General features: G+C 40.5%; 1 protein-coding gene across 6 annotated transcripts in view; it reads left to right on the plus strand.

The window, feature by feature from the left end:
• LOC131105440 (intermembrane lipid transfer protein VPS13B-like) overlaps positions 1-16,633 on the plus strand; it is a 265,748-nt gene that overhangs the window by 179,168 nt on the left and 69,947 nt on the right. For all 6 annotated transcript variants that reach the window (XM_058053560.1, XM_058053558.1, XM_058053556.1 and 3 more), the window contains 4 exons: positions 1,872-2,207; positions 2,908-3,295; positions 3,380-3,517; positions 9,578-9,961. In XM_058053560.1, coding sequence (XP_057909543.1) covers positions 1,872-2,207; positions 2,908-3,295; positions 3,380-3,517; positions 9,578-9,961 — 1,246 coding nt within the window. The remainder of the gene's footprint in view (positions 1-1,871; positions 2,208-2,907; positions 3,296-3,379; positions 3,518-9,577; positions 9,962-16,633) is intronic.

Consider the following 16,633-nt stretch of genomic DNA (forward strand, 5'->3'; position numbering starts at 1 on the left):
CTTGCTGGGAAACACAGAGGTTTGCCAGACATTTTGTTGTTGTTGGTCACTATAGGGTTACACACATTTCAGGAGGGTCTTTAAAAAAACCCTCCAAATCATACAATTTCAGAGAGTATTGTGTATTATTGGTGTCATATTATAGAATAGGAGTTGATGCCATAGTGCTCAATTGGTTTCACCTGACCACATACCATTCTCCTAAATCTAGTTCGACTTCCATTCAATGCCTATGGTCCCAGTTCCCTTGAGGTCATTAGGCAGCTCCTCCCTTGTAATAAATTGCTAATCCCAGAATCACATATTTTTTCCCAGAATCCCCTTTACTTTTTCTTTCTTACTGAGCATTTTGCTGAAGAAACGTGACAAATGTTTGTGCTTCATCGGTCTATTTCGCTCGGTCATATTCATTCATTCATTCATTTTCTACCGCTTTTCCTCACGAGGGTTGCGTTTGCTGGAGCCTATCCCAGCTGTCTTTGGACAAGAGGCGGGATACACCCAGGACTGGTTGCCAGCCAATCACAGGGCACATATAGACAAACAACCATTCACACTCGAGGAAACCCACGTATGCACGGGAAGAACATGCAAACTCCGCACAGAGATGGCCGAGGGTGGAATTGAACCCTGGTCTCCTAGGTGTGAGGTCTGTGCGCTAACCAGTCGTCCGCCGTGCTGCCCCTAGTCATATACATTTATTCATTCATTTTGTAACGCTTTTTCCTCACGAGAGTCGCGGGGGGGCTGGAGCCTATCCCAGCTGTCTTCGGGCGAAAGGCGCGGGGTACACCCTGGACTGGTCGCCAGCCAATCACAGGGCACATATAGACAAACAACCATTCACACTCACATTCATACCTATGGACAATTTGGAGTCGCTAATTAACCTAGCATGTTTTTGGAATGTGGGAGGAAACCGGAGTACCCGGAGAAAACCCCCGCATGCACGGGGAGAACATGCAAACTCCACACAGAGATGGCCAAGGGTGGAATTGAACCCTTGTCTCCTAGCTGTGAGGTCTGTGCGCTAACCACTCATCCGCCGTGCAGCCCCCAGTAATATACAAATAAATTAAATTTTTGTAGTTAATAAGCTATCTCTTACTGTTAAAGCATACGTGCCATAAAAATATGGACTATCCACGTTTTTCACAAGGGGGCGAGGGGGACGTACAAAATCAGCAGGGGATCAAATAATTATTTCCCCACTGTATCATCTGTCGCTGAAAGCCTTTTATAGCCACAATGGCTGCAACTCAACTGACATCTGGAGCCAAGTATACAATTTTGGGCTGCTTTATTCATGGTACCCACAGCCACTGCACAAAACAATTGGATTTTACTAGAGTGAAGCCCTTCTTTAAAGATATTTCCAATATTTCAAAATTACAAAATTATGTTTAAGACCACAAAAAAGGTCCCAGAGCATGCCTTTAATGTTTTTTGTGGCTCTGCGATGCTCCCTTTCATTGTTCAATTCGCCCATGGTTTTAATCAAGTCAGCTATTTGGTTTATGTCTTATTGTAAAGGATCAGCACGGGGCTTCTTTGCAAAGAAGAAAATACTCTCATGTATTTTTATTTGATGCTTATTGTTATCCCTTTCTGTAATATGCCAGTAGACTTTAATCCCAGTCAGATTAGTCCCGTCCTTTTATTCATGAGCATTTAGACTTGCCTATATATTGTCTATTGTTCATGTGACTCAATGTTGCTTTCATTTTGTTACTTCGGGATCAGCACCTGTTGGACTCAATTAAGATTTTATTTCAAGATAATATATACGCTGTCATTTTTTTTACTTTGTATATTTTGCGTTGAAAATCACCAAAAACTAAATCCTGGCCTTTTCTTGTATCTGTATCCAGATGTGTCAACATGAGCTCAAGTATGGCAGCCGAGGCTCGCTGCCTGGCATCGATTCTTCATCTCGTCACAGTGCAACCGGACAGGACAGCGGCTTCGGAAGCGATAGCGCTCGCATCCGTATCATCCAGATTGAGCAGCAGAGTGGGACCAGTCACCACTGCATAGCAAGACCCTCCCATAAGTCCACTATTACCAAAAACCTCAACTTTATCCCTTTCGACATCTTTCTTACCGCTGGGAGATTGTCTGTCATGGCGTATGAGTGCTCCAGTCCTCCAAAGGCCGTGACTTCGCCATTACACAGTAAACAAGACACGAAGGAAACTGAGGAAAAGGTAAGAGAGGAAAACTACAACCGGAAACGGTGGTCATATTAAGCAATGTGGGGGCGTGTTTACGTGATTTTTATATACTGTATTGATGTGGCAAGTTTCCTGTAAACCAGTCATATGTCCATAACTGTTAACTGTGACTCTGGAATCTGTAGTTATCTTTTTTTATTAGCTTGTTTTTTTAAACAGGGACCCCCACACAAGGGCTGCTACTCTTCCCTGCAATTTATTTATTATTATTTTATTATTTTATTATTTTATTATTTTATTATTTTATTATTTTATTATTTTATTATTTTATTATTTTATTATTTTATTATTTTATTATTTTATTATTTTATTATTTTATTATTTTATTATTTTATTATTTTATTATTTTATTATTTTATTATTTTATTATTTTATTATTTTATTGTATATTTTTAATTTATTTTTAGGCAACAAGATTCATTTATTTTCATTTATATACACAAACTTTTGGCTGTGTAGCATCTCCCTGCAGTCACAAATGTGTGATGAGTGGATGTAATCCCAGTAATCCCAGTGCAATTCCAGTAATGGAAAGACCAGTTGCATGCATAGGCCTGCATATCTGTGTTAAGACTAAGTCAGTTACCTAAACAAAGCAACTGTGATTTTCATAATTTTATGTACAATTATAAACTAAACAGTTAACTCAGCGAGCCTTCTCCATCTCCATCAGGTAGGAAAGAGTGCTCTCAACCACCCTGAAGTCCTGTCCGAGTCTCCCCCAGTCTCACCGTCCATGTCTCCGGACCCCGCCCCTGCTGCCCCTGTTACACTAAAAGACCTGACTGCTGAGGACATTCTCAACAGCAATGTCTCCCAGCCAGCCTCTCCGCTGTTAAGAGGCAGCCTCAGCCGCTCCTCGGCCCGCCAAGCGCTGGGGGTCACAATAGTGAGGCAGCCTGGGAGGAGAGGGGCCGCCGACCAGGTGCTAGAACCAATGCTGTACCTGCAGGTGATCCAACCTTCTGCGTTGCTCAGTTGCCACCACCGCAAGCAGAAGATGGAGTTATCTGTGTTTGATGTGACGTTAAGAGGCGTGGCTTCAGACTACAAGTGCCAAGGTAGTTTGGTTGGATAATAGATATTGTATAACAATAACAATTTGACCTTTTACTCCTGCTTTTCCATAATGTGATGCTATCCAGACCACGGGAAGACTTTGCCCGAATCTCTGGATTACAATGTCTTCTGGCTCCAGACAGCAGCTGGTGAAGTGGACAGTGAATCAGGCATCCCACCGCCCCTACTGTGCCTCCAGATCAAAGATTTCCTCAATGGGCCAGGTACACATTGTCTTCATAAATGAGTCCAATGGGATAATAATTATTTGATCCTCTGCTGAATGTGGAAGTGAATCAAATCTTTAAGGTTTTTTTTTTCCTGGATTTTGTATTGATATTGAGGCTGCACGGCGGATGCAGGCCTCACAGCTAGAAGACCTGAGTTCAATTCCACCCTCGGCCATCTCTGTGCGGAGTTTGCATGTTCTCCCTGTGCATGTGTGGATTTTCTCCTGGTACTCCAGTTTCCTCCAACATTCCAAAAACATGCTAGCTTAATTAGTGACTCCAAATTGTCCATAGGTATGAATGTGACTGTGAATGGTTGTTTGTCTATATGTGCCCTGTGATTGGCTGGCCACCAGTCCAGGGTGTACCTTGCCTCTCGCCGAAAACAGCTGGGATAGGCTCCAGCACCCCCGTGATCCGTGTGAGGATAAGCGGAAAATGAATGAATGAATGAAAATAACAAGGGAATTTTCCAGGGAAAAAGGTTTGTTGTCAGCCAATGATAGCAATTTGGCAAAGTTTAGCTACTGTTACCTATCAGCGGCTGTATTCAAGTCGGACATGTATCCTGTACGTGAATACCAAAAGTGACTTTATTTGGGTAAATGCAAAATTCAGAACATTTTACTGCAGTTTAGTTCATAACTGTCAAAAGTATTTTCATAAAACAGACTGCACGGTGGTTGAGTGGTTAGCGCGCAGGCCTCACAGCTAGAAGACCAGAGTTCAATTCCACTCTCGGCCATCTCTGTGTGGAGTTTGCATGTTCTCCCCGTGCATGCATCGGTTTTCTCCGGGTACTCCGGTTTCCTCCACATTCCAAAAACATGCTAGGTTAATTAGCGACTCCAAATTGTCCATAGGTATGAATGTGAGTGTGAATGGTTGTTTGTCTATATGTGCCCTGTGATTGGCTGGCGACAGCTGGGATAGGCTCCAGCACCCCCGCGGTAGGAAATGAATGAATGTATTCATATTCTCTCTCTATGTTGACATAAACCTACCATAAAAATGATGGGCTGGTCTTGTCTTTCTCATCCAATCAGCACGGGATCATATAATTATTCCCTCCTTTTTAAAACCATATGTTTCATATTTGTCATATTTGTTATCTGAAAACCCTTTGAGTGTGCGTCCAGCGTGAGTGGGCTTCTAAGTGGATGAGTCTGTGAAACTTCCTCATCCCTATGAGGATTTCATGAATCCATGAACAGTGTGTGTAGGCACAGGAAATCCTTCACAGTTTTGCTCCCTGATCCCAGAAGGCCTGCTGGACTGTGGTGGTTATTGATGAAGAATTTTGCCACACACATCCCTTCCTCTGTCCACGGAAAGCCCTCAGCTTTTTTGTCTCCTCCGGGCCGCTCAATGCAACACAACACAATGCAGCTCTGTCCACTATAAAGCCACACATGGTAGATTCTCATCTACCCATCTGGTTCTTTCAGAGGACACCAGACGTCAAACAGCATTGAGCCTTTCAGTATGTAATGTATGTTATTTGATTATTTGGAAGATGTACAGAGTATACAGTACCTGTCCAACCGTCAATGGGATAACCACGCTCATATTCCCGCGGTACCGAATCCCAACTTGACTGTCTCATCCAAGCAGGCTTCATCAGTTCATGTTCAAAGACTAGGTGGGGTCCCATTCAATGACCTGAATGAATCAGAATATTCACAGCCACACACATAATCACAATCATTACTACATCCCAGATTCATGCCCCATCCCCACCCACCCGCCCCACCCTTGCCGGGTCGGGCCAATGTTGGAAATATCGGGAATTGACCACACATGTTACTGGTTTCCCCTTCACCCACACAGTCAGCCACACATTTGCACACATGCACTTGTATTGGTCATAGTGTGCCGATGCACGATATTACTTATATTTTTGTAGCCCAGGGGTGTCAAACTCTGGTAGTAGAGTCTAGGTGAGGTTGGCCCACATCATCTACGTATGATGAATAAGGAAGATAACTCCACTTTTTTTTTATTCAAGGATCCACTTTTGTATGCTTATGTAGTCATCTACCAGTGGGTGTGCTGCATGTGTATATCATGTCTGGCGATTCCACTTTGATTTGACAATGCTTCATATTTGATTTATTTAAACGAGACGTCAACGGAGCGCAGACCACCATGAGGCTACTCCTTTGCCGTGTGTTTACAGCAATATGCTTGCAATTTCAGACCAATTTTTGGCCAATCCGAGCTGCCCTCTCAAGGATGCAGATTGGAAAAGACTCGCTCCGTGTGTACTGTAAAGCAGATAGTGTTTAAACACAGTGGCTACTCTTTATGTACTCACATTACCATAGCTATTGTAGGTACATACATACAGGAGGTAGATTACTGGTAATGGTTGGTAATGGCAATTTGAACATGCATCAGATTACAATTGAGTGCATCACATAATCAGTTCACAGTTCCACATGTCCAAAAGAAGTAGGAAGAAGCAAAGCTTATTAAATCCTACACCTCCATTTGATACTTTTACAATCAGTAACTGTTGCATTTGTTCACTTCCTGCTTTCCATAATACAGTTTAAGGTTTTCTTTTTTTTTTTTTTTTAATAATGTGATATGACCATCCAATGACATAATGTGTACCATAGTAAGTGCCAATATAGTGATATGTATAGCACATCATGACATCAACTGCTTGTATTGTTTCTTGAATTGGCTCATCGTTGTGCATTGTTTGAGGGTCTTACTCAATCCATTCCATAGTTTGATTCCACATACTGAAATGCTATGGCTTTTTAACGTAGTCCTAGCATATAAGTGTTTCAAATGTAGTTCTTCCCTGAGATCATATTTCTCCTCTCTTGTAGAGAAGTATTGGATGGCATTTTTAGGTAATTGGTTATTTTTAGCCTTATGCGTTATTTTAGCTGTTTGAAGATGAACTATATCAGCAAGTTTAAGTATTTGTGATTTTAGAAATAAGGAGTTAGTATGTTCTCTTTAGGCGGCATTATGAATTATCCTTACTGGCCTTTTTGCAGTACATTTAGCGAGTGAAGATTGCTTTTGCAGTTATTACCCCATATTTATTTATTATTATCCACTAATCAAGATGGAGCCATTGATTATTACCGATTATTAAAAAGTAGGGTGGTATATTTTTTCAAGAGTGCACACACACGTACTTTCAGGACACATCTTTTCTTTTGTTGTCATCTTTCTTAAACAGTTCCAGTCTCGTAGCAGGTCCGTTGGCGAGTCCAAAGATGTAACTGCTACCACTTGGAGACAAGAGATCAGCCTTCTCTCCAAAGAGAGGCAGGAGGTGATAGATTAGCTAGAACAAATTGGAACCATTACTCTCTTTGACTCTGCTTTTCGTCAAACTATGGCTTCTAAAAAATATTGTCAGTTACTGTATACAAGCGTTTGCACCTTCGAACCATCGAGAACAGTTGTAATTTGATTCAGATGGCATGTGTGGTACATGTCAGTGGCCTTGATATGTATGAGGCTCTTTTTTTGTGACTTTGGGATTCTACAGATGCCCTTCAGCAATTTCGGTCACGTAAACACAGAGTTTCACAAATATCCTCACGCGTGAAGTTGGACATATAGCCACCTTTGTCTGACATGGCCTCGCCACTGTCAAGAGTCAAGCGTGAAATGTCAGCCGGAGAATCAAAGGTGGGCCGGCAATGAAAACATTTGTGGTTGTTGCACACACACACACACACACACACACCAAGTTGAAAGGGGGGCAATAGGAAAGTAAGGGAAAGTAGCCATCTTGGCCAGTAGCATTGTCATCTTGCAGAGATATATATGTTTGTGTAGGCATGTTTGTTAGACCTCACATTCTCTTTAGTGCAAGTCAAGACACCAGAGAAGGCCTGTGTGTGATTCCCACCAGCCTGTTCATATTATATTGGTCATCCTATAACTGCAGTAGTAAAACAGTAATAGTAAAGTGCATTTTAATAACTAAATTAGGGATGCTCCAGTCGATTGGCCACTGATCAATAGCAGGGGACCTTGGAATTTCATAACTTTTCCCTTTTTATGGCACCTCGGACCAATAGCACTCATCATAAATGAATTAATATATATGAACACTATAGATGTTTCTTTAGTGATTAATACTAAAATGAGAAAATAAATAAAACTAATTGATTTAAGAGATATGTTCCATATCCCTCAGTAATAGCCAGGCCACAAAAGAACCTTCAATTTATTAATATGATTCTTTTGGTAATGGTAATGGTTTTATTTCATTTGAACATGCATCAGATTACAATTGAATGCATCACATAATCAGTTCACAGTTCCACATGTCCAAAAGGAGTAGGAAGAAGCAAAGCTTATTAAATCCTAACCCCTCCATCTGGTACTTTTACAAACAGTAACTGTTACATTTGTTCACTTCCTGCTTTCCTGCTTTTGAGGTTCATTTTACCAATTTTAGAAATTTAAATCGAGGTGTATAGTGACAAAAAAAAGGCCTATATGCCCACACCAAAAGTATTAAAACCAACATTTTCATGGATGAGGAAGCCTAAGAAGATAAGAGAAGCAAATTTGATGGTAACTTATTAATTTTAGTTTATTTTATAGTTGATTTAATACATGGGTCAAAACCCACCCGTTACCAGAAAGCTAACACAAGAGTAAGGTTAAAACATTTACATCAAATGTATGTGATGAGTCGAAATACAATGTTATGAATAGGAATTTAATATCCTTGATATCCAGTATAAAATAGTGAATTTGCTTATGTAGTTATACTCACATTAGTTATTAATGTACACAGTTGTAGTTTTTTTCTGGGTGGGGACATAAAAATATTTCTGAAGGAGCCGTTTGGGCTGATGTTGAGAGTAGAGAACCAGGCATGGCCCCGACCGTGTGATGAGGGCCAACTTTAAGTGATTACAGCCAGGGTGGGGTTGATTAGACTGGGGGCTGTTGGAAAAGTAAATGACTGGGCTGACTAAGAAGAGAGACAAGAAGATGAGCTCCACGGAGCGGAGAGGGAGAGAATAAAACGGGTGAAAAAAGGAGTGGGTGTGCATAGTAAACCTACTGTAAATGAACAGCTGCGTCCATGCTTTTGATTCCATCTCTGGAAAGTTTCCTGATGTAAATCAGGTGGAAATGATAAGCTACATTGCACAGCAAATTGTACCTGCCCTCCAGTTCCATTCTTCCTTTTTACCATCTGCCTCACTTCCATTGGATTAAAGAATGAAAGAAGCCAGGGTGCAAGAACTGGATCTGTGTGTGTGTGTGTGTGTGTCTTCCTTCTCCTGGCTGTGCTCCCGCCAATGTCATCCAGTACTTGTATCTGGGAACGAGACATACGGAAGGCCTAAACCCCTTAAAAGCAACCAGTGCCTCGAGGATACCATGAGAAGCAGATGGACTTGTTTTCAGCTGCTTCCCTCTCCCATCATCATGACCAAGTGGAAAAATGTGATAATGGAAGTGGTGTAACACGGCATGGAGTTAATTCATGTGTCTCTGTAAATTCCAGTCAAGTGTTTGAAGACTACAGTGCACAAAGACACAAGAAATAGAAGTCTTGAATTTATGTGGTGTGCATTAAAAAAAAAATCCCTTTCATGCTCTTCCATATTCATTTGGGTTATTTACATGTTTGGCTTTATGGAACCTACATAGAATTTATTCACTTATGGTGGATATTGAAAAGACAAGCCGGGACTGTGCTTGTATTTTTTATTTGTTCAGGTTGCTTACTGAGTTTACACAAACACTAGAAAGCCTTTTTCACATACTAAATAGGCCATTACTAAATTGCCTGTCATAAAATGAAAAGAATATAAAATGCAATTTCCCATCCATGGTTACAAAACCGCAGAGGCTGGAACACCCATAAAGACATCCAATGAGTGTGTGTGTGTGTGTGTGTGTGTGCATGCTACCACCATGTATTAGTGAGTACCTGCCCAAGCCAAGCAGTCTCTTTTTAAAGGCAAATCCACTCGAAATGTTGAAAGCAGCATACAGTATAAGGTAATTAAATCTAATCTAATTCTTTCTTCTCACTCTGCTCCACAGCTGAACTCAATTTAGAGCTGTCTCGCCCCTTGAAAATCAACCCAACACTAGTCAAACTGGAGCAGGCCAAGGTCTACCTGAAGAAAATGATACCAAACAACACGTGGAACACCTCCAGTAAACCGGCGTCCACTTTTTCGACCCCTCATTCATCTCCTGCAAAGATGCTGCCCAGGACTTTTACCCCTCCCCATCAGAGCCACGGCCTGAGTAAAGCCAGCAGCATCGATGCCTTGGCCCTGTCCTTCCACAAGGTCTCCCTACACACCACCCAGATTGTAGTCGTCATGGAGACGGAGGCCCATCCAAAGAGACCCAGCGTGACCGTGTCTGTGTCATCTATGGCGGGAAGTCTCAACCTGAAGTCGGGCTTAAGGATCGAGGGTAAGTCAGACAGAAATATGCCTTTCATTTTGGGAGCATAGAAAAAAAAACACATTGAAATTTATTGTCAGGGCAATACATTATTTCTTTTTAAATGAGGGCGTGCATATGTTTTCATTTTACAGCTCGGTCAGGTACCTGTTGTAATGAGAATTTACTAGGAGCTTCTACAAAAGGAAACGTCCATATTTAAGTGGTTGTTTAAAAATGTTTGGAGGATAAATTTAAAGAGTGTTATGAAAATAATTTTAAATTCAAGAAAATAAAAATATATAAAAATATTAATATAATATAATTATATAATATAATATAATTTTATTATATAATGAAAAAATATAACTTATTATATATAAATATAATAAAATGAAAATATAAAATATAGAAATATATACATTTTTATATATAAAAATATATATACAATTTATATAAATAATATATAAAATGGCAAAACCCACCATCATCCTGTTATTCCATGTGGTGACCCAAATTGCAAAGATGTATCACCTCATATTTCACACAAATATATTTAAAGGCGACTTATTATGCTTCTTATACTTTTCTGACCTATACATGTTGTTAGGATGTTATGTTAAACGACGCCAAAGTTTCAGATAATGAGATTTGTGCATTTGGAAGTTTGGCGGTGACTTCCTTATATGGGCATGCCTGGGTAAAAGTTGTACAAATGATTCGCTGTACAAGCTGATTGGGACCAATCACAGTGGAGTGGGCGTGCCCAGAGGTTGGCTGTGGATAGAATCAATTAAAACAGAAAGTTTTGCAATGCCAAGGAAATAGAGCTGGAATAGGTGCATATTCTGGAAGAGCGCTTTCTGTGCGGGTTATTGTATGTAGCTGTTCTATAGGAATCCACAATCCAATACAAAGGGCTGAAAATAAACATAATAGATCCCCTTTAATGTAATGACAGTGCAGTTTGAATTTGGGGTAGTGGGCCAACACCAAAGAAGTTTAATGAACATTTAAGGGGAAATATTTTTTTTTATCCACAAAGAAAAGAAAAGAGTGTCCGTCAAATTCCTTGTACTTTATTAGATGACAAGAATGAGCCCATGTTTCTGCGCCGTGTACTTTATAAGAACAGATGGAGCAGTGAGTGATGATCTTTCGCATGTTGTAGGTATAGATTTCACCCCTAACTAGCTTGTTTGTTTATGCTACATTGCATCGAAACCTCGCACTACGGTTGCCGAGGGACAACGGTGGAGCACGGCTAAGTGCCTGCATCTGTTTTACAGATGTTGATATTGGGTTACTTAAGATATAATGTGTGTCAGAGCATCTAATTAAAACCTCAAACAACTTGCATTTTGTTTACTTTAACCTACTTAACTGCCCAATGACACAATAGTCCATGCTGCCTACTTTTCACCGGCTTTTTCCACCGTGTGTTCACTTGACAGTAGAACCTCTAAAGTCAAACACAATCTGTTCCACTATGCGCTGATTTGTATGGATTTAATCGGATATAATTGAAATATATTCCCATCAAGGGTCAAACTAACTCATTCATTCATTTTCTATCGCTTAACCTCACGAGGGTCGCAGTGGTGCTGGAGCCTATCCCAGCTGTCTTTGGGTGGGAGGCGGGGTACACCCTGGACTGGTCGCCAGCCAATCACAGGGCACATATAGACAAACAACCATTCACACTCACATTCATACCTATGGACAATTTGGAGTCGCCTATTAACCTAGCATGTTTTTGGAATGTGGGACAAAACTCACGCGTGCAAACTCCACACAGAGATGGCCCAGGGTGGAATTGAACTTGGGTCTCCTAGCTGTGAGGCATGCATCCTAACCACTCGTCCACCGTGCAGCCATCAAACTAACTTAACTCATTCAATTCCAGCCATTTTTCAAAATTGGCCAAAACCCACGACGAGCTAAAACTCAACCCACATCCCCCGATGTCACTTCTTGTCCTCCAGATGTCATAAATGGCTACTTTTATGATATCTACTATATTGGATAATATGGAAGTAATGGACTCGAATAATGTTATGAACTGTATTTAGATGTTCCATGCTCTAATTATGAAAATATTCCATTCACAAAGAAAGAATCCTACTTCCCTGAAATTCACTTATCACTGTCTGGAACCAATTTCTCAGTCTCATTTTCTTCTCATTTCTTTTTGATGGACTGATCCTTATTTTGGAATCAGTAGCATAAAAAGCCAAGAAAGCCCAAGAAAAAGCAAACCCCACCAGAAAAAAATATTGCTAAATATTGTTCTCAGGATATTTGACAAACATTTGCATAAGTTTGGGACAGTTGGCAACAAACTGTCCAGCAAAATCATGTCTATTCTAAACAATGCTGTCACTTTATAATATAAAACTTATATTGGCTTTGTCGTAATATATGTTTGAGCAAATGGTGAAAAACCTGTGAGGTTTCAGGCTTTTTTTTTTTTTATTTCGAGCTCATTACAGTTGCTAATATTTCACATCTTGGCCCGCTTTCTGAAAGAATGCTGAAAAGTTCATGTGGGGTGAATCCTGTTCATACTGCCAGTGGAATTCCAGAAAGTAAGAATGCTTGTGTGTGGGAAACGGTATTTTTAAAGCAGATGTCCAAATCATTACTGCTGAGTGACATGTTTGTCTCACCTTTTTTTTTTTTTTTTTGTCTCATGATAACTTTAGGACTCTTACAGAGCTCCGTCATATCCCACACGACTATGTTCCCCCAGGACGTTTTCTCTCGTAGTGTTTCCAGATTTGTTGCCATCACAAGGAGACAAAGTGTCTCCAATTACGTGGACTGATTGTTGGTGACAATAGATGTATCTGCTGACTTTTAGCCTTGGCCGTACCACCTCCATCACTCACCACTCCGTACCCCAATCCAAGTCTGATCTGTACCTCTGAAAACAGATACCTCGGACATTTACAAAGATGAAAGGTAGGATTCCCGTTTGAGCGGCCTCAATCAGTCAGAGGGAATGACCCCCTTGGGACTGGCTGTACATGTGAGATGTAAGACAGGAGAATGTAATAGGACTACTGCTACAATAGACCACTACTGCTGCTACTCTTGTTGCTCTCGTGGCCTTTAGTGGAAGCCTGATATTGATGGACCACAGGAGAACTGGGCAGGATGTCATTGTGCATGGATGAGATGCAGGGCAGAGGGGAAGATACATGGAAAGGAAAATACAATTCATTAATAATTAGTGACGGAAAGTCTGGTGAAAAATGAAACGTACGAAAACCCCGGTAATTGTAATGCTGACGAAAACAGAGGTTTGACTGTAGTTTCGAAAGAATTTCTGCAAACATTTCAGTATGTGGAATCAAACCATGGAATGGATGGATTGAATAAGACCCTCAAACAATGCACAACGATGAGCCAATTCAAGAAACAATACAAGCAGTTGATGTTTGCTAAATACAAGGATGAAGAGTCTTGAACCAGTCATGATGTGCTATATATATCACTATATTGACACTTACTATGGTACCCATTATGTCATTGTATGGTCATATCACCTCGTACTTTGGTACGGGACAAAAAAATAAAAATAAAAATTAGGAAAGCAGGAAGTGAACAAATGTAACAGCTACTGATTGTAAAAGTACCAGATGGAGGGGTAGGATTTAATAAGCTTTGCTTCTTCCTACTCCTTTTGGACATGTGGAACTGTGAACTGATTATGTGATGCATTCAATTGTAATCTGATGCATGTTCAAATGAAATAAAACCATTACCTTTACCATTAATCAGATGTATATGAAGATGCTAGAATCCAGCATTGGAACCAAATATTGCGTCTATTTTTAATACAATTTGTACATCTTTCAAATTGAGTAATGATTGACTATTTCTCCATTATTCACTATTTCTTGCACAAAACAGTACATATAATTAACTTCAGGTTCAAGTAAATAATAAAAAATAGCTTTTAATGGGGGCACAGAATTCCTGATGGGCACCCCTGTCCATGATACAGTAATTTTGCAATTAATATCAAATAGTCAACCTCAGAAAAAAAAAAAAAAAGGCATCTTATTTTATTAGGGGCAGGAGTTGAGTTTTGCTGTATATTTCCCGCACAGTTAATGATAATATATGAAGACAAGGAGTTTACTATAAAAGGGGATATTTTTCTTATCAACATCTGGCCTCACTACTGGTTGAATGATGCTTTCTCGTGGTCATACATGAGGTTATTGTAGAATTAATATACATTAATTAATTGATACACTTATGGTATGGTCACTTATGTCATTGTATAGTCATATCACCTCGTAAATAATACTAATAATAAAAAAAATAACTATAACTTAACTATAACTATAACTTAAACTATATTAGGAAAGCAGGAAGTGAACAAATGTAACAGTTACTGATTGTAAAAGTACCAGATGGAGGGGTAGGATTTAATAAGCTTTGCTTCTTCCTACTCCTTTTGGACATGTGGAACTGTGAACTGATTATGTGATGCATTCAATTGTAATCTGATGCACGTTCAAATGAAATATTACCATAAATTACATACATTACATTGGTGACAGGATGCACGAAAGCAGGATTTAAGAAAAGCTTGACCAGAAATGAGATATTAACCAAATTAACGCACAAAGAGCAGATGAGGAGGTGAGTGAAGAAAATACTGAAAAAGGATTTGAAAAAAGTAAAAAAAAAAAAAATCCAGAACTCAAAGCGATAAGTTAAAGTAGACAAAACAGGAGTAGTCCCTGCATACGCATGTCATTGCACTCACCCCACCCCATCCAGGCTTCATCAGACTGGAGCTGTAGCTCCAACATCTGGGGGTCTGTACCTGGTCATAGCAGCCATGCTCTGCCAGAGAACAAGATGGAGAGAGAGGGGATTAGGTTGACAGTGAGGTGTGTTACCAGATCCTGTGTTAATGAAAAGCAAGTGGAAGCCCTGCATTCCTCCCTCCCGTCCACGGCTCACCACTCCCCAAGGTAGAGGGGCATTCATAGTTCATTGGAAGAAAGGAGGGAGGTGGGAAAAAGAGAGAGAACAGATGTCCAAATGTCCATGAAATAAGACCTTCACTAATCTCTCAGCTCTCCATCAGACTGCCCAAAGAGTGCCCTCCATTTCCTAAAAACACACACACACACACACACTTTTTCACATGTACACAACAACATGTAGTCTGAAATGAAACTCTCTCACCTCCGTCCTGTACCTCTGTGGACGCCCCCTTACTTTTTTGTGGTGATTTACTCCACCAAACGTCTGTAGTGGAGCAAGTTGAAAGCCACCCCATATTTGTTTAGGTGTCCTCATTTGGTTTATTAGTCATTGTGTTTCCTTGGATATGATATTTTTACAATGATCACATTATTTGTATACTGACTGTCTTTATTTCATCCACATGATAATCCCAATAAAACTAACCAGTACTAAACAATTTTTTATCAAAAGTTTAAGAACACACCATTTTTTCAGGTCGTTCAAATCCAATGCTTAGCTTGAAATGGTACAAAAGTGGTGAAGTTTGAAAACACTCATTCATTCATTTTCTACCGCTTTTCCTCACGAGGGTCGCGGGGGTGCTGGAGCCTATCCCAGCTGTCTTCTGACGAGAGGCGGGGTACACCCTGGATTGGCCAGACATTTGTTTTCATGCATCCTGTCATTTTTTTTTTTGGCAATTTTCATCCATCCATCTATTTTCTTTACCGCTTATCACCCTTGACTGGTTGCCAGCCAATCACAGAGCACATATAAACAAACAACAATTCACACTTCAATTCAAACTCTCCAATGAACAAAGCATAAATATTTTAGGGGCTGCACGGTGGTCGAGTTGTTAGCGTGCAGACCTCACAGCTAGGAGACCCGAGTTCAATCCCACCCGAGGCCATCTCTGTGTGGAGTTTGCATGTTTTCCCCGTGTTTTCTCCGGGTACTCCGGTTTCCTCCCACATTCCAAAAACATGCTAGGTTAATTGGCGACTCCAAATTGTCCATAGGTATGAATGTGAGTGTGAATGGTTGTTTGTCTATATGTGCCCTGTGATTGGCTGGCGACCAGTCCAGGGTGTACCCCGCCTCTCGCCCGAAAACAGCTGGGATAGGCTCCAGCTTTCCCCACGACCCTCGTGAGGATAACCGGTAGAAAATGAATGAATGAATATTTTTGGAATTTGACAGGAAGCCAGCGTACTCAGAGACAACCCAGGCACAGAAACATGCAAACTCCACACAGACATGTTCCGACGGAGATATGAACCCGCAATCTCCTGACTGTGAGGCCAACATGCAAACCACTAGAGCACCGCACGGCTCATATGAAAACATGTTTCCTAAAATCTACCATAACGTGCCCTCGCTCTCTGACATGAAATTGGCACATTTGTTACGAAACAACCATCATCACCTCGTAATGACTTGGATGACATACAACACTCGTCCAGGGACTGTGATGTCTTACCCTATGGAACTAGTTTCCTATAGTGGTCTTGTGGTAAGTGGAGAGTGTATTCCTGTGGTGAGTGACAATATATTATTTATATTACTCTAAGCATCCCGGCTAAGTCTATGGAGGCTTGTGCTACTTGGGTAATGACTCCTTTAGGTTTGGTCTAATTGATACCAGTTCACCCTGAAGTATAAATCAGCCAGGCAGTGGTCAGATAAGGGCTGCCAGAAAGAAAC

This window comes from Doryrhamphus excisus, chromosome 17, assembly GCF_030265055.1.
Source record: "Doryrhamphus excisus isolate RoL2022-K1 chromosome 17, RoL_Dexc_1.0, whole genome shotgun sequence".
NCBI classification, from domain to species: domain Eukaryota; kingdom Metazoa; phylum Chordata; class Actinopteri; order Syngnathiformes; family Syngnathidae; genus Doryrhamphus; species Doryrhamphus excisus.